The 23,155-nt window shown below is 42.3% G+C and overlaps 3 protein-coding genes across 3 annotated transcripts; 2 read left to right on the plus strand and 1 right to left on the minus strand.

Moving 5' to 3' along the window:
• Positions 1–303: 303 nt before the first annotated feature.
• Positions 304–10,594, plus strand: ttc23 (tetratricopeptide repeat domain 23). The gene is made up of 11 exons (XM_035641350.2): positions 304–716; positions 1,430–1,595; positions 1,757–1,880; positions 2,254–2,410; positions 2,508–2,633; positions 6,834–7,005; positions 7,168–7,273; positions 7,639–7,766; positions 8,082–8,231; positions 9,868–9,950; positions 10,177–10,594. The coding sequence occupies exons 1-11, from the start codon at positions 676–678 to the stop codon at positions 10,226–10,228; spliced, it is 1,305 nt and encodes a 434-aa protein (XP_035497243.1). The 5' UTR covers positions 304–675; the 3' UTR covers positions 10,229–10,594.
• On the minus strand, positions 10,463–18,242 carry synm (synemin, intermediate filament protein). The gene is made up of 4 exons (XM_035641346.2): positions 17,293–18,242; positions 16,127–16,251; positions 14,734–14,813; positions 10,463–14,531 (listed from the first exon to the last, which is right to left on the minus strand). Exons 1-4 carry the CDS (start codon positions 18,088–18,090, stop codon positions 12,478–12,480), a joined length of 3,057 nt encoding a protein of 1,018 aa, XP_035497239.2. The 5' UTR covers positions 18,091–18,242; the 3' UTR covers positions 10,463–12,477.
• A 492-nt stretch (positions 18,243–18,734) lies between these two features.
• Positions 18,735–22,510, plus strand: pgpep1l (pyroglutamyl-peptidase I like). Its single transcript, XM_035641353.2, has 5 exons — positions 18,735–19,164; positions 19,238–19,290; positions 19,367–19,483; positions 19,903–20,132; positions 20,206–22,510. The coding sequence occupies exons 1-5, from the start codon at positions 18,933–18,935 to the stop codon at positions 20,381–20,383; spliced, it is 810 nt and encodes a 269-aa protein (XP_035497246.1). The 5' UTR covers positions 18,735–18,932; the 3' UTR covers positions 20,384–22,510.
• The last annotated feature ends 645 nt before the right edge of the window (positions 22,511–23,155 follow it).

The raw sequence follows: 23,155 nt of genomic DNA on the forward strand, positions 1-23,155 counted from the left end.
TTCTACCATCAAATGTGCTGCTGTCAACACCCACATTTCCCCGTTGTGGGACGAATAAAGGAATTATCTTATCTTCTCTTTTTGAGCTGTAAGAAGAAGAAAAAAATTGGGGGAGAAAAAAAAAAGAATTTATAGGAATCCCAATCCAGATTTAAACTCAAAACTTTGAGTCATCTCCAGTTTTTAATTTTTTTTTTAGCTTTTGTGGGTTTATTTTTTCGGTCTTGTTAGTAAAAACATTTACATAATTAAAAAAAAAAATATCACATGATCCCATCATAAAACTGATGGACGGTGTGTTTTCTACTGACCGCGTGGTCCCTGAACGCATCACACTTCCTCTACCTTACGAGCCTGTGTGAGTCAGACAACACTTTCCCGGCGACTGACCACGGCATCAGCGGCTGTAGGCGCCGGGCCGGTGGAGGTGGATTGTTCATTTATTATTTTAGTCTTATAGATAGTATGATGGCCGTGTTTCGGAATACGCTAAACCAATTGTCGGAATAAAAAAAACCGCAGCAGCTAGCTTAGGTAGCGGGGTACTCGCACTAGCCGTTGCCACGGAAACACAACAGACCCAGACGAACAGCTGATGGCTCGGTCGCGTCCTGTTAAAACTCGTTGAAAGTGTGAAATCACAAACCTGTTCCACTGACTGATGGTGGTCACACGATGGCGGGGACCCGACCCAGCTCCTCCGACTCCACTGCCGAGTGAGTGATTCATCTTCTCACAAACATCTTTGTTTAACCGCTCGATTTTTAAACTCCATTCAGGCTAGATCCCGAGCCGTTGAGAGAGAGAGTAGCGACAACGGAAGTGCAAAATGCTTGCTCGTCACGTGACTCATGTAGACTTCGGATAGTTGCCGGAAGTTCTTGGCGCGCAATTCGAATCCATTATTCAAAGGGACAGAACTGTGATTTTTGGTCATTAGTTGTCAATAAATGTATCTATTTACAATATAGCAGACCGACATGCCTATGTAGTTACTCTATGTAGTTAGTCTATACGTTTTTATAAATAAAAAACAAATCATAAATCATAATTCACTTACATGTTTTACTGCGCATGTTGATTTGATTCAGATGTGGTGATAATGTACTATCTGATTATTCAAACGTCTTACCCTTCATAAGTGCAACACAGACGGTCCATTGATCCATTCTACTGCTACTCTAATGCACAGCTGCTCACTTCTGGGAACTAGAGTTGTCGCTACTCTGTCTCTCAATCGCTTTGGGTAGATCTTACCCACTGAACAGAGAGTGAAAAGACGAGAATAAATCCCATAAAACATAATTTCTGTAATTTCATCAAGTCCTGAAAGTCTACTATGTGGGTTTTCACTTTCCAAGGAGTCCTTCAGCATTTCAAATACTTTGAGTGTTTTCCTTCATACGTGTCCCCCCTTGTGTCCTGAAAGCATGGGGAGCACCAGCAGGAGCGTGGACGAACCTCCTCCCTGTGGTTCAGTCGTGTTGAGTCCCTCAAAATCCGGATGTGCTCAGAGGGGTTTCATGATGATGCCCCCAGAGGAGAAGCTCAAACACTTTGACAGCCGAGCCCAGGCTCACGAAGACAACCGAGAGGTGGGTCGAGTGTGTTTGTATAATATGTCCCTTGGCCTCGTTTACATAGTATCCATAAATCATATGCACACTCTTACTGTCCAGCTAACATGTACAGTATCTCTGTATTAGTTGGCTATCAGGAGATGCAACACTGACAGTCATTTAATGTGTTTGCTCAGTTTGATGCTTGCATCCAGGACCTGGTGCGCTGCGTGGCTCTGACGAGGCTGGTGTATGGGGAGGGACATCTGAAACTAGCCCAGGCCCATGTCAGACTGGCTAAAGCATATTTCCAGTTCAAAGGTAATTTTGGAAAAAGACATTACTGTGATTACACCCTAACTACTGATTATATAATAACAAACGGCCACTTAAAACAGATACACACACTGTACTAACTTTTTGGAGGGATCTACCTCCAAATTACCAACCTATTTTGCCTCTTTTAAAAAAAAAATATCACAGATGCCTAAACTTGTGTTTAAAAAAACTAAAATATAAATCTTAACTGACTCAGTATGATCAGCTACCTAAGATGTATAATGATTAAGGTACTATGTTAATGATTTTCCATTGTGTTACTTAGCCTTATTACAACCAGCTGTTGAAATGATTATTAACTTGCAGTGATGTTAAGATGATATTCAGATTTAAATGTAACATACTGTTCCCTCAGGCTGGGGACTCCAGGCCCAGGAGCACTCGGCCTCAGCCAGAGAGCTGCTGACTGTCTGCTCCTCCATCTCCTCCTACCAAGGTGAAAAGCACGAGGTTCTCACGTGTCTCCTGAGCATACACCTCACACAGGGAGCTGCTGCCCTGCTTACAACCAAATATCCTTGCTATGATATTTTTGACACCAATGTATGGGATTGAACAGGGGTAAGAAAATTTAAAAAAAAAAACTATATGTCCTTGACTCTTTTCCACCCTTGAGGAGGCAGAATTCTCTTTTCTGAGAGCAGAAAAAGTTCTTAAGGATCTTCATCAACACTGTGCCATCACCCAGGAAGAGGAGATAAAGACGGCACTGGAAATCTCCACTAGCCTATGCAGGTACAGTAGTAAAAAAATAGTATGACACTAGTCATCAAATGTACTGATTTGATTTGGTGATTTGTGCTATTTATTTCCTGTGACTCTCGAAATGTCATGCTCAAGATGAGCTAAATGACTTTGCATCTTACCCAAATACAATGTAACAGGTCAGGTCTTTTCAGTGATAATTGTGAATATATTTTATATTTTCAGCTATTTTTCTTTTGAGTAAACAGCATTTTTCTTCTTCTTGAAACTCTCCCTATTGCAAATACAATAGATTTAAGTTTGGCCACACGGTGGCGATAGACTTGTGTGGAGTCATCCTTTCATAGAGAATTTTTTGGTGTTTTTTTACTTAGTTATCCTAATAAAGACATCATTATTTCATGTTCTCTTGGAAACAACAACTCAACAAATCAGGATTTTCCCTGACACTGTCCAGTCCACTCAGCAGTCTGTGTGGGTGTTTTGTAATGGTTTTACAAACCAGCTGGGTGGAGTTTCTGCTTGTCCTCTCATATGGTAAAAGAATTTCAGTTTTTACTCCATGCTCCGTGCTTTGTCTTTTCTTTTGTTTTCTGTTTAGTTTTGGGTCCCTCCTAAATTATTAATCTCAGCTGCTATGTTAACTTCACACAGAGTATCATGTCCATGTCATTGTCCCAAGGATCGTACTACGTGCTTTGGAAAAATAAAAAAAACAATTACTGGATCATAGGTGGAGGCACCAAGCACTGACATCAAGTGCAGCAGGGACTGAGAGACTGTTTGGTAAACTGTGTGCCCTGGTAACATCAAAATGGCAGCCATGTGTCATATCTTAGATTACAGTTGCTGTAATTAGAAGCACATACAGGAAATAAAGTGTAGTCTTACTTGGGTTGCAATCACCCTGCTAATGTCTCTGTTTTGATCCTGTTAATCCTTGTAAGCAAAAGGACAATTTTTTTCTGACTCAGTAAATAGTTAATGTTATCACTTTAAAAGTTGGCATTGTATACGTGTGGGTATGATTTCCACAGGTGCATTTATATTCCAGGCACTGAATTTATGAAATTACAAACCCATTCAAACTCAAAATCCAAACATGTCTATATCAAAACATTTGACAAGCAAGTTCTTTATAATATGTCTTTATTAGTTTTAGAAATTGAAGAAACCTCGGTACAACACTATGTAAGGAAATACTGTGTTTCAACACAGTTGCCATCCTGCATATGGTCTTTAGTGTTTGATTCTCAGACTATAAAATCAGGAACCCACATTATGAAAATCGTGTTGAAAAGAAAAGGCAAACCTCCTGCTACATTTACTGTTAACAAATCTTATCAGCAGCTGAGGTTAGCTACGCTCACAGGAATGTGTACATGTTGCCATCTTGGTCTCTTTCAGAGAGTCAGAGTTGTTTGTTGACATGATGTGTGTAATTGAAAAAATGTGCAGACTGTGGCTGGTGTGTGTAAGCTTGCTAAATCTCCTTTGTTAGGTGATGACTCAGAATTTGGCATGCTCCTAAAGCTCTGTCAGTCAACACTGTTGTGATGGAGGGGAATGTTCCCACCAAAGCACGGAACAATAAAGTAAGCTCAACTCGCTAATAGATCCTGTTCCAAATATTCTGCTCAGTTTCAGATTTACACTCAAGGTGGGCATGATCAGCTGTGGCAAATTTCGCTCAAGGGAGCAAAATTTGCCTGGTTTGAATTTATCATTTGCATTTTACTTGTTTTGCAGTGGCCATGGTTGCTAAAATGACTTATTCTCTTTGTGTCTTTATAACTGCTGTCAGAAATTCTCATACATTTTTCCAGATTTTCTCGGCACTGAACTTTATTTTGGGCGGCAGGTTAGCGCTGTTGCCTCACAGCGAGATGGTTCTCACATCTTAGAAACAATAAATTGACCGTAGGTATGAATGTGAATGTGAACGGTTGTTCGATTCTCTATGACAGCCCTGCACTGGCAACCTGTCCGGGCTGCATCCCTACCAAACCCAGCCCAATAAAACCAGAAGGGATTTGTTGTAGATCCCCATGATTGATAGTCACAACCTACAACCACACAGGTGGCTCAGGATTCTTCTACATAGTCTTTTACAGAAATCTGCGTCAGCCACACAATGGAAAGACTCATCAGGCAGAATGCCAGGAGTTTAAAACAGTGCACAGATTCTCTGGAGCAGGCTGCTGTGTTTTGGTCCCTCTATTTTCACTTTGGGTTGGCCTTGTATTGTATCATTTTTCCGAGCGAAAGCCCAGAGCAAACTTGCGTCAACCCACGTCCTGGAAACGTTTACAAAAGCGGACTGTGTGGCTTGCTTGGCAATACATCTACAAATCCTTGATTATATAAATTCCCTGCCTTGTGCACTCTTAGTAGATTTCTGTGGGATGTGGCATATTACCGTTCTGCCAGGAAGTGCGTAAGGATGCGGAGTGAATGAGAGGATAGAGGAGCATTGTCTCCGTCTGACCATGCAGGCAGAATGGCAGAACTCAAGCCGCGCTGGAATGCACTGAAGCTCTGCTTCTGCAACCGCTGCTGCCCTAAAAGGACCTGAAGTGTCGGCCTCATGGACGCTTGTGGGCGGGGCACAACTACTCTCCATCATGACACATTAGGATAATCTTGGATTCGTGGGAAAATTCAAAGAAATGGGCATCCACTGTGTTTTTGTAACCTGCGCTGCTGGCATGTTAACCGCTGAACCAGAAATATCCCAATCCATGCTGTGCAGCGATGGCGGGCCTAACACAACACCGTCAAGCTTAGACCTTTGGTGGACACACATGCTTTATGTACTCACTTATGAAACCTCAAATCAAAAGCCGTGATCCTACCGATGTGTGAAAGGGAGTTTCCTATACCGCTTTATGGCAGCAGTGGAGCTAGAGATTGTATATTAATGAGTGTTGTGCTCTCTGAGAAAGGCCACCCCCCTTGACAGGAGAGCGGAATTAAATTAAGAGTCCATTAGATGGTTTGAAGCTTTTAGCAGAGTAGCCTGATGGACTCGGTGTCCTCAGTGGCTAGTGCAGCTCTCAACACACCCTCTCTCTCTCCACTGACTCGCCCAAGCTTATACCCTTTACTAGCCCAAACCCAAGTCTATGCAGTATTGTGGGAAATGACAGTCTTTTAAAAGAGCAAAGACTCTGTTGTAGGCTTGAGCAAAACACGTGAAGCTTAGAACCTTGTTAGCAACAGTACAAAAATCAGATGAGTGACTCAGCTTCTCTTATCAAGGACCATTCTGAGATCTTCAGCTTTTTTTTATTTGTGGTCTCCCGAGACTGCAAGTGCATCCCCAAATTTAGACACTCCGCAATGATAAATAACACACTGCAGGAGTTACTTGTCCGAGGCTGTTTAAGGTGTGGGGGTGGGGGGTGAGTGGTTTCGGGGTAATGTAACTGTCAAAGGAGAAAGTTATAGACCTGTGAAAGGATGCCACAAAAACAGTTAAGATGGCAACGAGCAAGCTTTCCCTATTATAGTCTGCACTGCACCAGGCGGAAGCCATCAGGCAAAAGCATTCACCTCTCTGCAGGACCTGGGTTTGGCTGGAGACCAAGCAGTTACTTCACTAATTTGAAACAGGCTCTTAGTAATGAAGCAACAGCTTTTATGGGTGTACACTAACAATATATTTAAATAAAGCATGTTCTTAGATAGAATTTATGAAGATAATCATGGTCATTATTTTTTATTTCTAAATCCATGCTTATGGTGTGCCTTTACCCTCTCATCCACTGAGCACTTGAGTTACCCTCGAACATCCTCATCTCTGGAGGTGAGTGAGTCTTGAAATCGTGACCTTGAGGAACAGGGCTTTGGACTTGACTGGGACAATATCTGAGCTAACGTGTTCATCTCTTCTATGTGTTTGTGCGTACCTTTTATGCAACACCTTGCAGGCAAAAAAATAACAACCTTCACAGCTATTCCAAAGTGTACTAGTTGTAGCCAAAATGCTTTTAGTTCATACCTTCATGTTTTCTTTGGATGCCATTCTATGTATATATATATATATATAATCATATCATCAACAAATTGTTGATACCCTGGACAGAGATGAAAGAGCTTGGTCGGCTACTGAACATGCACTGCATATGTAATGGTTTCATTGTATTACTATGATCTGCTGCCTTGTACAGCAGACTAGAATGGTCACTGTCTTTATGTCGGCCTCTCTGTGTCCTCTCTGCTCTACAGGGTCTTTAAGAGACAGAACAGGCTGGAGGAGGCATTGAACCAGTGTGAGAGGTCTCTGCAGCTGCTGGAGGGCCGTGATCAGCCAGATAAGACCTGCTCCGTCTACAGGGACATGGCCGCCATTGAACATGACAAAGGTCATTCGGACCGAGCCTTGGAGCATCTCTCCAAGGCACGTGTTCCATCACTTGCACTTAATAACTCTCAAACACAACATAAATAAACACACAGGGGGGGCTTCTTGAGAACGTGCCAAGCTGTGTTGTTGGGTAATGTCCTGCCACGTCTTCTTTGCTGATATGTAATCTGTCTTTCATGTGGTTGTTTCTTCTAGGCTCATGCCATTGCTATGAGCCACAGCCCAGGGGAGCTAGAGGCGGCTCAGATCTCCCACAGCCTGGCTCTCATCCTCTCTGCTGCAGAGGAGCCCCATCACAATGGTGAGTCTATTCACAGGCCTGAGCAGGCGCAAGGGGTTAATTAGGACTTGAATCTCCCGTTGTCTTCCTATATGTCAAATTCTTTAACATGCTGTTATGGAAACCAAACTCATAATAACCCAACTGAAGACATGTCCGAGTTCAGAAAGATCCGTATGATTCATTCCGGTTGACACACAAAACAAATGAATGTTCCACGGCATCTGTGTACAGTAAAGCATAACATCTGAAAACTAAGAAAATTGGAAGGATGTGTGTCGGAAAACTACTATTGATTAGCTCGGTGAATCATCTATTCTGTCAATTTTTGGCAAAATTTAAGCAGTCAACTTTCATCGTTGTGTAATTTTGTCATACTGATGTAGAATCTGCAGGTCACCACTTTGAGCAGAGTCTAAGTGCATACAAGAACTCTGTGGGTCCACTGGATCGAGCCTTCCTCGCTGCCCAGGATGATTTCTGTCGTTTCCTCCTCCTCAATGGCCAGCAAGAGGTTACACACACACACACACACACACACACACACACACACACACACACACACACACACACACACACACACACACACACACACCCACGCGCGCACATCTGATTTCCTTCAGGCACATCTCATATTTTTGTTATTGCAATTTTGAGATCCACAGCAGGTTGTTTACATTTTTGTTTATCTGCACATCTTTGTTTAGACTGCAGCACCATGGAAACGCTCCCTCAGAGTTTGTAATTGTCAAGGTGTTGAATCCACCTGCTTGACGTGATGTGGCTCTTTCTACAGATGAATTACCCATTTGTCGATATACCTTTGCAGAGATGCGTGGAGATCCAGAGAGCCTCTCTCCCTCTGAAGAGATCTACATTTGGTGACCTGAGCGCTGAGGTAGCAGACACACTTCAACTCATAGGTAGTGTGGAGATGTCGGAGGGCAGGATGACGCAGGCCCACAGGACTATGAAAAAGGTAATCACACATTACATAACAGAATCGGCACAAGCAATATTTTGATGTCTCTTTTATGACCCTTAAATGTATATTAGAAATTGTGGACAGAGTTGTAGTTACTGTGAATCAGACGTTCCTGCCAACTTATTCGGGAGGGTTTAGAAAAAGGCCAAGAGTGAGTGGGCGTGGCCTCCTGTGCCAGAGAGAGGCTTATTCAAAGTACACACAGTCCCTGTCAAACAGGGAAAAGCTATTCCCGCCATCTCTCTAAAGCTCAGTGCTATCAGAGTCGCATACTAATCTTGGAAGGGAGCTGCGGGCAGAGCCGCCCTCGCTGGTGTAAAATATCACACAGAGTGACTTTGTGTTTCCTCAGTCTCGATGGAGCCTGACAGACGGGCAACTTTAGAGAAAGAATGTCAGTTTGTTAAGTGCTGTCAATTAGAGGGACACTGACCCCAATTAGTGTGGCATGCCATTATGTCCTTTGAAACAAAAGTGACATTCGTATGTCTTTAAATAAGCAGCAGCTTTATAGCTAATTTAACAATTTTCTTTTTCTATTTGTTAGAGATTTACTTGATTGTTCATGCAGAGTGTTTTTGTTTTGCACATACAGTATGACTGCACATGTTTTCCCTATGAGCTCACTTCTGCCACCCATCAAACCTACTAAAATACACCAGTAAAGGGGGATTGCTTCGTGCTAGTAATAACATGCCTGCAAGTGAAGGAGGCTGCATGGTTGCTATGTTACTTTGTTGTGACATCTAAGTTCTGAGGGGTCCAAGTATGACAGGTTACATCAGTGCTCACTCTCCGTTCACCACATCCAACTGAAGTGACCTTTCTGAAGTACCCTGACACACAGCAGATACAGTGAGGACATTTTTCCCCTGATATCTGCACTCTTAAGTACATTTTGTTTTTCCAAAGGAAAAGCTGGCTTGTACAGTAGATACAGTGAAAAAAAAAACCTCAAATTGAGAGAACAATGGTACGCACACACAGAAACACACACTTCACATTTCCCCCTTCCTTTGTAGTGCTGCTGAAATAAAAGCCTTCCATTACATCAACCTTAGCAACAGTGAAAACATTCTTGAAGCAGATGGATATGTTCCAGATTACCAGTGTTTTAGTTTCCCTGGTGAGGAGGGAAACTTTTTGCTCCCTCTGTCCCTGATTTAACAAAGTTCTCTTCACAGCTTGTTATATTTGAGGATTTCAGAAATGGCAGGCAGGATTGTATCATAATTTATACATGTGTTTGTGCTTAAGACCTTTCTGGATTTTGTTAAACGAGGCAATATTTTCTGATGTCATAGAGCTCGGCAGTGATTGCTCATTCGTCTCCTTTGGTTGAAACAAACTAAATGTAGAGTGGAAAATGACTCACGCTGCGTCTTAAATTTGTTTGCTGGTTTGGAGTCCTTATAATAAATCCAACAGATCCCCCTTGTTGACCTGTCACTCCGAGTGGTCAGCACAGGTGTTATTGACACCTTGGGACTGCTACAGTAGTTATTTTGGGAAGTTTAGTGCATTCACGTGTTGCTTGGAAGAGTTTATTCCCCTCTGAGTTTGACTTTCACCTCTCGTCTTCCACTAACCACTCATTCTACTTTCTTCAATCTTAATTTGTTATTGTTAGTGCCTAGAGATCCAGAGTTGGCTGTATGGGCCTCAGCACAAGAAGACGAAAGCTACACAAAAAGCTGTGGACATGCTGGCCCGGTAAATCTGTTCAACTTTTTCTTCTATTTGTCAGTAATTTAACTGTATCTTATATTAGTTATGATATATTATTAAGTCGATTGATTCTCTTGGTGTTAAATTGCCAATTGGCTTGTTATATTTGATGTTACAATGAATTTGACAAAAGGTTGATATGAAAAAACAGCTGTAGGTAAGGACAGAGATCATGTTTCAGTGCCGTAACCAAATACTCTATGTCTTGCAGGGCACCAGAGGTGGCTGAGAGACTACAAAGGTTAGGTAGAAGAAAAATATAACTCTACAGTTGTGACCATCAAGTAGCAATGATGGAAAATCAATACCTGACACTTTTATTTGTCACTACAATAACTTTGTTGGTTTGGACAAAGAATTACAGACGTTCTACTTTTCTTTGCCTGTGTGTCAGATTGTACAAGTACTGTAACACTTTCTAACTGCTCTAATCATGATGATTTTGTGTCATTCAGACAATATATTAGCATGGAATAAAAACTCAAACTCAGAAAACATACCCACAATAGGCTTTAATTGTGTTAAGATGCCAATCAATTTCCAAAACCAATTTTAACCAAAGCAGTAATGTCATCTGTTCAGTAGAAATCATTACTGTATGTCAATAAAAGCACTGACGTTGGGCTATCCATGGTGAATATCATCATTGAACACTCACTCATTAAACATTCTTCATACATCAATAGATTTCTGTATGCTTATTCAATTTGTTTATGCTATTAAATGGCACATATTATCCAGATTACACTGTGTAAAAACATACAGTAACCTAACAAAGATCCTTATTAATATTTTGAGTGCACCAATGCAGTTAGTTGATGAGAAAAGGTATGGGAAACTTAAAACTGCAGTATCTGGGCACTTCAATGCAACGAATCTTTAAAATTGAAGTATCTTTTTTTTTTTTAAATCTATAACATTTAATATATTTATAAAAAGCATCAAGGTCAAACTTAAAATTGTATATCTGCACATTGTGTTAACATGATACTGCCAAAAAGTCAACCTGTGAAGACATTGCTCAGTGGTGGCAAGGTTTAAATTAGTGCAGCCACGAAGACGACATGTATAACATTTAACCAGGCTGTAAACAGACCGTTCCTGCTTCTGCCACAAGTAACACAACGCAACAAATCCCAGTGAACACTCTGTGCCACTAAGCTGATGATCCAAAAATAGTCACTGTCATGACCACATAGCCATGTCAGAGTAAAGGTGAATCCCTCAAGCCAACACTGTGATTACCAACAAATAGGGACAAGCGAAAGGCGTTCAGACAAGAAATACATTAAAACTAGATGTGACAATTCTTCTTTAACAACACTTGCTGCATCCTTGATTCATTAAGATTCTGCTACCTCTTTTCCTTCTTTCATCTTACTATGTCCTTTCTTTTTGTAGTTTTAAATGGTCTTATCCACCATCTTTAATTACCAACTCACCAACCACAGTTTGTTCACAGGAGCGAAATGTTCACACAGTTGAGAAATTAGAAATAGTACTGACACTGAGAAACTTTTTAGAATCCCATTATTTGGTTTTATAATGGGCAGGTCTTTTTTCTAATCATTCAAAATGTGTAATGTGCCAATATTTTAGTTCCATTATCTGAAAATACCTAACTTTGTGAGTTACTTAATAACCACCTTTAAATTCCACATTTACTTGCACTATACCTTGACCTCAGAATTCAAAACTTGAGACAAATTACCATCTTTTTCTTCACTCCCATTATACTGTCAGCTACAAGCTTAACACACTAGGGACTACTCCTTAAGATCAACCCAGATACAGAATTCACTAATTTCATTCCATTTGGTAGCAGTGCTTCAGACAAAATAAAAATGAAAGGCCCTGTCTGCATACGGTGCACAGCACCTCATAACTCCAACTGTCATATGTTTCTCTGCATTAAATGTTGACCGAGCAGACTCAACATCATGAAAGACACAGCCATGATGTGATAGTTGGGTTGGTGGTGGGCTGGAAACTGCAGAACAGTCTGTTTACTACTCCTTAAGATCAACCCAAGCGGAGGTTAGTACAAAAATAGAGAAATCTAGAGAGAATACACAAAACTGTCTGAAAATAAAATACAAGCTATAAAAAGGTTAACATATATCAGCGCAACACCCCACCAGTATTACCTACCTTGAAAATTGCTATAATATGTATATGTTACAATCCTAACTAGGTTTTTAAAGGTTTTTTTACCATAGTACTGCCAAAACAAATATGTAATGATCTGGTAATTTAAACTAAATAACAGAATTAGCTTGAATCACGAGGTGCAGTTAGGTACACCAAGGTTAAGATAACACACTGGGTAAGTAGGTACCGTAAAAGGGTGTATCAATTAGATATAAAATGTTTTACTGCAAAGAGTATAGCATTATTACAGTGTCTGCCAATCAGCATTCATGCCTTATGTGATCTCTCGCTGTATCTGCATTTCAACAAGTGATATACCGGCAAGTATTGAGTTTTAAAATATGTCTGACTGAATTCTTTCTTAGTCATCTGGGCTTTCAAGGTAAATTGTTGCAACTCTTTTCTCTTGAGAAATCTTCACTGGTGTTTGAGACTGCCGATCTTGCTCTGAAGAGGCCTCAGAATGGCTGCCTTGTATGTCCATCTGGAAGGTGAAGGACTTCTCTGATGGCTCCAGTCTGATATGTTTCTCAGTGATTTCAGACACAGCTTCTTCTTGGTCTGCGGAGCATTCAAACTCTTCATCGTGAGCAACATCCTCTTCTTGGGCAACTCTGAAGCTGTACCCTCCTCCTGCCCCACCCTGGAAGGTTTTCTCAAACCCAAGGTTAGAAGATCCAAGAGCTGCCATGATCTGCTCTTCGGAGAGATCATCCCCTGCCTCCAGCAGCCCGGAGTCTTCCAGAGTTTGAGAGACATTTAGCTCAGCAACTATAGTCATTGTTCCATTGTCACTTGACTGCTGCACTTTTTTGACATTGACAGCAACATTCTGTGGACTTTCATTACTCATTTTTGTGAGGAAAGCCAACTCCTCCCGCAGGGGACCTGAAACTGAGCTTTGTAGCTGCTCTAGAGCTCCCTTCAGCTGCTCTTTGGGTTGGAGAGAGTCCTCCCTCAGGAACTCAAGCATGGACTCCTGCACTACGGGGGAGACACAGACCTCTTCTTCAATGATGCACTCTGGAAAACTCTCTTTGACAAACGAGTCATCGCCCGACATGAACTTGTATTCGTCACTTTCCTCTACGAGCACTCTTTTTGTAGGAAGACTTTCATCTTGGTAATACCTCTCATCTGACAGGTCATCTACGATGCCATAATGGCCATACGCAGCTATGCCACCACCCTCCTCGGGTTCAGAAAGATTATCGTCAGGTGTGGAGATAAAATACTCATGAGGCTCTTGGTCATGGGAGAAGTAAGAAGACTCGCTGTGTCTAGAGACATCTTCAACATGAATAGATCCACCCTTGAAATAATCTGTGTCTGTCATGGAGAATTTCATGGCATCGTCATCACTCTTCCTCTCTACGTGAGTGTCATGAGGGACATTTTCTAGCTCCTCAATTTGAAAATATGTTGAGGGCTCATAAAAAGTAGATCTGGACTTCTGCTCAACCTCAAGCTCCTCATCACTGTGAGGGTCCACCGGTTCTGCAATGATTTCCACGTTGACAGACTTATTTTGCAGGTTCTCTGCTCCCTGCAGGTCACTAAGAAGATTCTTGATCATGTTTCCTGTTGGTGTGTCCTTGATGTCCTCCAGTGACACCTTCTTCACACCTTGGCTCAGAAGTTCATCCAGGGCAGAGTCTTCAGAAATATCCAGCTCCTCCTCCACTTTGGACTCCAGCACAATCTGTGTTTTAGTTGTGCCATCCTCCTGCTCAGTTTTCTCCACATGATATCTGACCTTGGATTCTCCCGATGAGCAAACCTTAGCTTCCAAACCTGCTGGTTTTATCACTTTCTCAATGATCTCCTCTACAGACACAGAGTCTAATATCTTCTTCTCACTTGGCCCAATCATAGACTCTATCCTCCCTTTGTCTTTGGATTCACTGTCATAAACATTATCTGTCTCTGTTTTACCTGACAGTTGCTTTTTGGTTTTTGTTTCAGTTTCCGTGCTCAGTCTCATCATTGGTGGTGACACCACTCTAACTGATTTGGTCTCAGCAGTGGAGGACTTGCTGGGACTGATTTGTTTCTCCACTGGAGAGACCTGTTTGATTCTCACAGTTTTCTCCTCTGCTGCTGTTGTCTGCACACCGGGACTCATGCGGTTTTCACTCTGGCCTGTTTGTTCACCTTTGGCAGCAGTGGTGGTGGTAGATGCAGCAGCCCGAGCTTTCGTGAATGAGATCATGTCCCTTCTGGATGCAGGACTTTGATAACGATCTCTGCCTGCAACTGAAATAGGAATAACTCTGGAGGGACTTATGGACCCAGAGGGAGGCACAGGGGCTCTGCTCAGGCTTGACGTCTGCTGTGTGTACCTCATATCCGTATGTTTTCTGGTGGTTAAGATGGAAGCTCTTGGTGTGTAGCGTTGGGCAGGTATCTTAATATCTAAGGCAGAGAAGTGATAAGCATAGTTAATTAATTGATGTGAGTGTGAACATTTTCTGTTTAGTCAGATCTCTTGACACTTCAATTTGGCTGTTTATTTTTGCTTAATATTTGCTTATATTTTCATTTATTGTATTAAAGAGTTCTCTTGTGAGTAGTATATCAATAGCCACAATAAAGTTGATACAGTTCAAAAAAGTACCTATTATTCTTTCTCTTTGATGCTGATTCACCCTCCGATGAGCATCTTGCAGACCCAATCTCTCACCCTCCAGGAGAGCCCTGAACACACAAGAAACAAGACAAAATACCTTGACAAAGTACGTAGGCAAAGGCAAATAGGTCATAATAAATTATTGTCAGAAATTATTTTTCACACATGAAAAAACAAATCAAAGAAAAGTACCTCACAAGACGGTGCACATCATTCAGCTCTGCCATCTCAACCCTCCAACTAAACGCAACTGGCTTACAAGACAGTATGAACCCAGGACCTGTCCATATAGGGTAGTGATCGTCAAAACATAACAAGCCACTGTCATGTATTAAAGACCTTGTAGTCATTTAGTTGAAACAGCTCACCTTTCCTTGGCCATACTCCACCAAACATACAAGAGCAAAACAAAGTCCACCAAAAAGGAACAACCTCTCCCAATAGTGCCTTCCAAAAGACTGACCTAAAAATAACTGCCACAAAGCAGAGGACTTCCCAAGGAATACCAAAGCAAAAGCTGACTCGTGACACCTACAGAAACACATGCCGCTGCCAACGTCTCCGAGCAAACATTCTGTCTATTCCAAAAATTCAAAACACAGCAGATGTGCCCGTGGAGAGTCTGCCATATAGAGACACTCTGGAGTAGGAGTGGATAGTCTTCTGAAGAACTTCCTTGGAATAGGCTAAATAAATGTTGGTATACCTCTACAATTATGCTGAAGACTGTTCAGATGTGCTGACAAATACGGTAAGCGTTTATTATATAAAGTAATACAAGCAACCTGGAAACAAACAACTAGATTTAACCTTCCAATATGAAATACACTATGTTTATCAAGTGCTTTAAAAATAACTTTGCCTTAAAGTAAAAATAGTCTATTAGTACGTGACCGTGGCTGATCTGGCTATGTCAGCAGTATGAAACCAGACATACCATGCTATTACAGGATATGAAATGCCATTAACATTTGTTTTGCTTCGTGGATTTTAAACAAGCATGTACAGCATGTGTAGTATTTATAAGTCAGTAAATGTGAGCTACTACCTTTAAGTTGACTTAACTGAAGGAAAAGTGTTCAGATCAGTGCACTAAGGGCCGCAAACATCAGCAAGCACGCCGCTGATTTGTTCTAATGCATTTGATGAAATCACTGGTTAAGATAAGAGCACTTGAGGCCCTGGGGGCAGGATTGGATGATAATCTCTTGTTGCAAGCATGCAAATGTCACTGGGGAAAGAGGATGTGTTGGACCTATCAAAAAAATGATATCTCAATGAGACAAATCAAAATGTCTGCTGTGAAAAGTGCATATTCTACCCAGTGGGATCATTATTCTAATAATGACATCATGACTGGCAAAATGAATCGGCTCATCACCTGTAGGCAGCCACCTCCATGCCCAGATCCATCTTCACCTGGAGAAGGTGCTGATGGTCTCGCATCTTTTCTTCGAGCGTGCCAGCCATCACGTTCCTCTCGTGCTCCAGCTGCTCAATTATCATCTGCAGGAGAGAAAAAAAGACTTTAAGACGTTCACTTCAGTTTGATTTTACAAGTCTGTGGTCCTGTCTTCTGGGTTTACAATGTTTTGGTTTATCTTTGTTAATATAGCATGTGAAGTCATTTTATCGTTGAGACCCCGCGGCTTATTTTTTCTAACCTCAAATGCGAAATTTAACTGAACACCAAGATCAAGTCATTCTCTGTTCAGATCATTCCAATCCAGTGACAGCTGCTGTAATTCTTGTTTGAGCTTTTTCCTAAAACATTTGATATCCTGCAACAGATATCTTGCTCAACAATGAATAAATGTACCTGTTCTTTAACTGTGAGAACAGTGTCCTTGTTAGAATATTGAAAGCGACACATTAGTTGTCTCGCCATGTGTAGTATGTGTAACTGTTTGACCTGCTTGGGACTCCATCTTTAGGAGGCTAATAAGGATTTGTCAGTCTGACAGCTAATTGGTTTAAGTGGCTGGTGTGATCTCGCAGCTATAAAGCACGGAGGAGGCATGTGTGTCCTTTAGCCGCTCAAGCGATTCAGTCTGTCAGAGGTCAAATGTTGCATGCAAAGATCCATGCTTTCAACATCAGTTAAACGCCTCAGGCAGCACTTTAGAGCCAAACCTATATGATGCTTTTAGAACAGAATGTCACACGTCATATGTTATTCCTGTTACGGATTTCAGCCTAGATTGGTGATGATATAATATTTGGACAATCATTTTAGGCTCAAGAATCAGGTTGATCCATTAAAAAAACAACAACTAAAAAACAACCCTCTGTAGCAGCCACTGACAGCTGCGTCAGGGGCTTTTAGCACAGTGGGTGTGGCCCGGACAAGGGGGAGTCCCAGCTCCCGTGGTCCAGTGGGGTGAGCAGGACATCATTCTATTTTTATTTTCTAAAATGTCTATTTAGGGGCTTCATAAAAAAAAATGGCCAAACACATCTTAAAGCCTCTGGTTTCACTCGGGTTCCTTTTGAAATAGTAATATTTGCTCACTCTGTCCGATTCTGCCACGATGGGCTCGTGCTCACCTGGTATTCACTCAGGTCCACGCGGAATTTCTCCTGCATCCGCATCAGTTGTTCCTCGAGACGCATCTGGACGTGACCCTGTTTCCCCGCCTCTGTGCGTAATTTGTCCAACTCGGAGGCATACAGCATCTTCTCCCTCTGCAGGTCAGCCAGCCTCGCCTGGTCCGCTTTAATCGACTGCTCCATCTCCTCCACCTTCTGCTGGTACATTTCGAAGGTGTCCATCCAGCCTTCGGACAGGCCCCGGGCGATCTCCTGCACCTCCTCCATGGAGGCCACCGGGGCCCCGCGGTGAGTGTGCGTGACGATGGGCACCGTGCGGTACTCCACCTGACGCCGGAGCTGCTCCATCTCTTGCCTGTGCGCATCCTCCACGCACTTATAGTCGCTCTCCAGCTGGAACAGGCGCTGCTCCAGTTCGCCGTTGGCCTTGTGGGCGAGGTGAAGCTCCTTCTCGCAGCCTTTCAGCTCGCCACCGATGTCCCTGCACACGCCGGTCTGCTCGCTGCACAGGGACTGGACCGTCTGCAACTCGCGCCACAGCCTCTCCCTCTCCATCTCGGCCTGGGACTTCTCCCGCGACAGCTGCCCCACCATCCTCCGCAGGTCCCGCATCTCAGCCTTGTACTTCGGCTCCAACTCCGTCGTCTTCGCCTGCCTGAGCTGATTGATCTCGGTCATCAGATGCACATTTTCCTGCTCCAGCTGTTTGGTTCTGGAGAGGTACTGGGCGAGTCGGCCATTGAGCTCCTGCAGCTGCAGCTTTTCCCCTGCAAAAGTTTTCTTGAAAGGCAACATTGTGTCATCTAGTAAGAATAGAAACGAATGTGTCCAGTCGAGTTAGAGAGACACGGTTGCCCGGTTCGATACGCGTGTGCGTCTGTGGCCACAACTGTGATGTAATTTGCGATCAGGGGCCTTTGACAAGTGCAGGAGGAGGAGGAGGAGGACGAGGAGGACGAGGAGGGCGTGTCCGGCCTCACGGGATCGTCCCAGCGCCTCCGTGTCCCTGGCAGATGTTGCGCTGCGTTCAAACACTGCCTGAAATATCAGCTCGCATTATAGGATCCACGTGGGATCTCAAGAAATTGCCCTGAGGTGAAAAACTAACGTGAGACTTTGAACACAGAATTAATTAAGAAGCGGCGAAATATTAAACAATAAGCTAACCCAACTAAATAGAATTGATTCAACTGATTGTATTATGTATGTAGTTTATTTTTTTTTACCTGAAATGATGATAACATATATTGTGTATTTATAGGCTTTTTATATTCATTTTGATATTTTTGAGTTTAATATAGGGTTTAGTAAGAAATAGTCTGATATAATCGTATTAATCTTGATTATAATTTATCATTTTAATTTCCTGTGATTTAAAGTTTTCAAGGTATTTTAACTGACCATTTTTTGCTGCTTTATGGTTGAACCTCACCACATTACTGCATCAGATACTTGACTTACTTTAAGTGGGGTATTGCTGCTCTTTCTAGACATTTTTTTTCCAGACATTGATTTTTAATAATGATAATAATAATAATAATACAAATATATAGTAATTATATCAGTAAATGGTAAGAATTTAGTGTAAATTAACTGACTGCTCAGTCTCACCATCAGGTTAGTTCAATAGTCACGAGATGTTTAAGACCAGGACGAACAAAAATATTGATGTCCAAAACCTACCGTGGGCACCTGAACGCATCACTTCCACACGGAGGCTTCCACATGTATTTGCGCAGGACGAGCTCCCCCAAGCGGACAAACGGGGACTCGCAGGAGCGCGATTGTTTTTCAGCGCACGGACACGAGAAGCGTCACGTGTCGAACACACCGCCCCGATGAGTGGCCGTGACACCGTGGTGGTTACAGGTGAGACGCCGAGTGTTTTCTCACGATCTGTTTTCATTTTGAGGTGCGATCTATTTGTGTACCTTCCTTCAAGGGTTCGGACCTTTCAGACAGTTTCTCGTGAACCCGAGCTGGAGAGCCGCCCAGGTAGTGAGCGTTGACACCGGACTCAAAACGTCTCGAGGTTGTAATAGTCATTTCATTACTGTAATCACGTTTACAGGGGTTGAAGTTGATCGGACTGGGAGAGCGGATTGATGTTTGCATCAAGGAGTTACCAGTGAGCTATGTTCAGACTCAGCGAGTCATTGCTGAGATTTGGCAAACTCTCCACCCGAAGGTAAGGTCAAGTTTTCAAATCAAGACCAGGGCCATGGAGCCAATATTGGACTTTAAATGGTTTGGTCAAACTGTTTTTATTTCCCATAGTATAGCCATTTAGTGACTTCATGGAAATCGAATAATCAATCTTTTATTCAAAGATTAACCACATTCGAGGGTATTTTGTCCCAAATCACTAGAATCAAATTATCCACAATAACAGTTGCGGAAAAAACCCTCCAAACTGCTAGAAAAACTAGGGAAAACATCAATCAATCACATATTATTTGTACAGTCCATATTCACAAAGCACAATATTCCTCAAAACATGACCTCAGTGTCCTCAATGCTGCAGCACTTGTATGGATACTAAGTGTTGAAGCCCATAACTTAAGACTCTGGTGATGGTGGGAATGTCTCACCGTTTGTGCGTTCCAGTTTGTTGTACATCTGGGCATAGCCAGAGGCTCCAGCGTCGTCACGTTGGAGCAAACGGGGAAGAACAGAGGCTACAGAGACAAAGACGTGCGCGGGCACTGTCCCGTAAGTCACTGCTGCGTGGACGAAGCACCAGAGGAACTCTGCTCAGTCATTGACATGAGGGCTGTTTCCAAACAGCTCAAAGAAGAAGCAGGGATGGATGTTGTTTATTCAAGAGACGCTGGCAGGTATAGGCTTCTGTGTCTGAAGTGTGTGCACTGTCACTCAAAACAATGAGGTCATGCTTTCTGTCTATTTCAGATACCTGTGCGATTTTGCGTATTACTGCTCACTGTACCACGGGCAGGGGAGGGCGGCCCTCATCCACATACCCACGTCTGGTGGCCTGGCCTCAGCTGACCGACTGGTACCTCTGCTGCAGACCCTCATCCGGACCATGCTGCCAGCCGACCGACCTGTCGGCGACATGAAGAGGTGACGACAGCAGATTCATTAAAAAGGATATTTCACAGCAGTCAAACGGACACCACGCCGTGAAACACGAGAGGCTTCAGGGGCAATGAAGCAGAACAAGCATTCACAAGTTCTCATTCATTTATTTATTCAAAATTTCAGGAGAAAAAAAAAGAAAGTACAAGAAATTCTCAAGATACACATTTGGAGACGGCATGTCCAAAAAAAACAACAAAAAAAACACCATCTCAGCTATAGGCGTGAAAAAACTTTTTGAGGCCTCAGATACAGAGTTTGAAAGAAGACAGTCTAGTGGAGGTTTTGGATTATTTCTTTTCCCCAATCAGGCAATGAACACACAGATCTTGTGAAAGCGCTATAGTAAAATAATATTAGTAGACCAAGGCCCCCTCAGACGCTATAGGAATGCAAATCATGAAAAGAGAGGCATGATAATGATAAACCTCAAACCTATTATTGCAGTTTGAACGCACTGACGCATTCCTCCATGAACCTGAGGTTTGCATAAGAACATTCTGAAGATTTCGACTGACAGATGAATATCTTAACTAGCTCGTGACTGTATATTTGCACTGGAAATCTGCTGCTAGTGTGAAGCTGTAAACTAAGGCCTATCGAGTTTTTTTTAGTTTTTCCCCCCCTAATCCTGTTGTTTACCATATCTACCCGTAATCTATGCAACATCCCCGTCCTATCATTTGTCCACGTGTTTGATTGAAACGTTTGTGACAGGTTTGTGATCTAATGGTCACCAGTAATTCAACAGTGACTCACCTCATGACAGGTCAATGTAATGTCTACCCTCAGAATTGAAAAGTGGAAAGATATATATATACGTATATATAAGAGATGTATTCATATTTTACCATTACACACTGTACATCCAAACTGGAAAGGAAGAAAAACACGTAAATGTTCAGTTCCTACACAAGATCTTTGGTTGCCAGTGGTGATTTCTGTACCAGATGTAATGTTCCGCAGCAGTCAGACTTGTTTTTTTTCAACAAAAAGAATTTGAACTCATGCACAGATTAAATGCTCGAGGAGAAAACCAAGGTTTAGCAACCACATTTCACATTAGTTACCCAGTGGCCTTTTTCATAATACCATTGTTTTTTATTGCTTTTTGGGTATTATCTTCGACACAGATTCTTTTCAAATGATTTTGTCTCCAGCTCTTTCAACACGTGTCCACTGTGAGTGAAAAAGAAAAGAAACGACGACTGAGGTTTTAAGTGAAGCTTGGAGATGTAAAAGCTCCGCTGTCACCATTACAAGAAACATTTGGGATGTCGGCATAAGATCCACAGAGGTGACTGTTCGAACCAGCAGCATAACTATAAGTAGCAGTACAACAGGCCAGGGGGGAAAAAAGCTGCGTTAAGTTTAATTCCAAGTGATCGGACAAGCCCCCCCAAAAATGGTCAATGCGATATTCACTCTGATGACGGTGGAAGTGAGCACTAGAGCTGGAACGCCTTGACATTCAGCAGGTAGACCTGGGCAGGGGAAAAAGGGGCTAAAAGAATAAAACTTATAATCTCAGGGACAAGAACAAAGATTCCTCTGCTGCTTGGATTCCAGCACTGACCGGCAAACAAAGTTGTTCACCACACGTAGGATGCGGAGTTGCTTCTGTCTCCATAAAGGTTTTGTGTATAATGTACAGAAATATCTTTGTTACATTCACAGTACTGATCCATACGCACGACTAAATGTATTTTATGACAGCGGGATCTGGATGTTGGGGAGAAACTAAAGTTGGAGTTGTGTGGTGGCTGAACAGCAAATAGAGTTTCCCTTTTTTCTTTCAAATATTCCTCATGACGACTGTTTCGACTTCTGTATAACTGTACTTAATGAGGATCTGTGTCTTTCGAGGACTTGAGGTCGTGACCGTACGTGTGGAGATGGAATGTGTGATGGCGACGCCGTGCCCCCGGCCGCTCGTATGATCGTACACCTTACACCGTCACGTAAACCACACAGTCAAATGAGAGTGTAGGTTTACATAATTGTATAATATTTTCCTCATAAATACCCAACAACAGTTGTATTGACCAAGTCTTTTCCCGTGTATGCTCAGAGGTATAAGATGTACTTTACGTAAACCACTGGGCGAGAAATTGGTGGGCGGAACTTTACAACAATTCCATCTCCTGTCCTGGTCTGCGACCGCTGTGTGAGGTTTGTCTAGATCCCCGTGGGTTTCATCCAGGTGGGGAGGTTTCAGTATAGACTACTGACGCAGGGTGAGATGTACTTGTCTTGTTTTTTCCATACATTTGTTTTTCCATACATTTAAAAAGAGTGAGGTAGATATATTAATCGAAGGAGGAAAAAAAAAAAAAAAAAAGAGAGGTTATTTTCTTTAAAGTCCCCCAATCATGACACAAAAGAAAATACGTACAAAAAAAAAAGACTTTATACTGAATCATGGGGCATTTATACAGTGATTTAAACTGATATCACAAAAGGAAAAGGAAAAAATAAATAAATAACACTCCTGCAGGGGAAGGAAGAAAAAAGACTTCAAAGAAACGGGGGAGGATGGGGGGTCATCGGGCAACATTTCCAACCAACGAGGAGAAATCCTTCAAAAACACTATCACTTTTCAGCCTCCATTTTAAGGCCTTTTCCATTCACGACATTGAAATGTGTTCCCTTCCCTGGACTTAAACCCATTCTTTATTTGGCTTTCAGAAGCAGTGATAATGAAGACAAACAATAAGACCTGTTCTCACATTGAGGAAGTTACATAAACAGAAGTGGCGT

Source organism: Scophthalmus maximus, chromosome 7, assembly GCF_022379125.1.
Source record: "Scophthalmus maximus strain ysfricsl-2021 chromosome 7, ASM2237912v1, whole genome shotgun sequence".
Lineage (NCBI taxonomy): Eukaryota > Metazoa > Chordata > Actinopteri > Pleuronectiformes > Scophthalmidae > Scophthalmus > Scophthalmus maximus.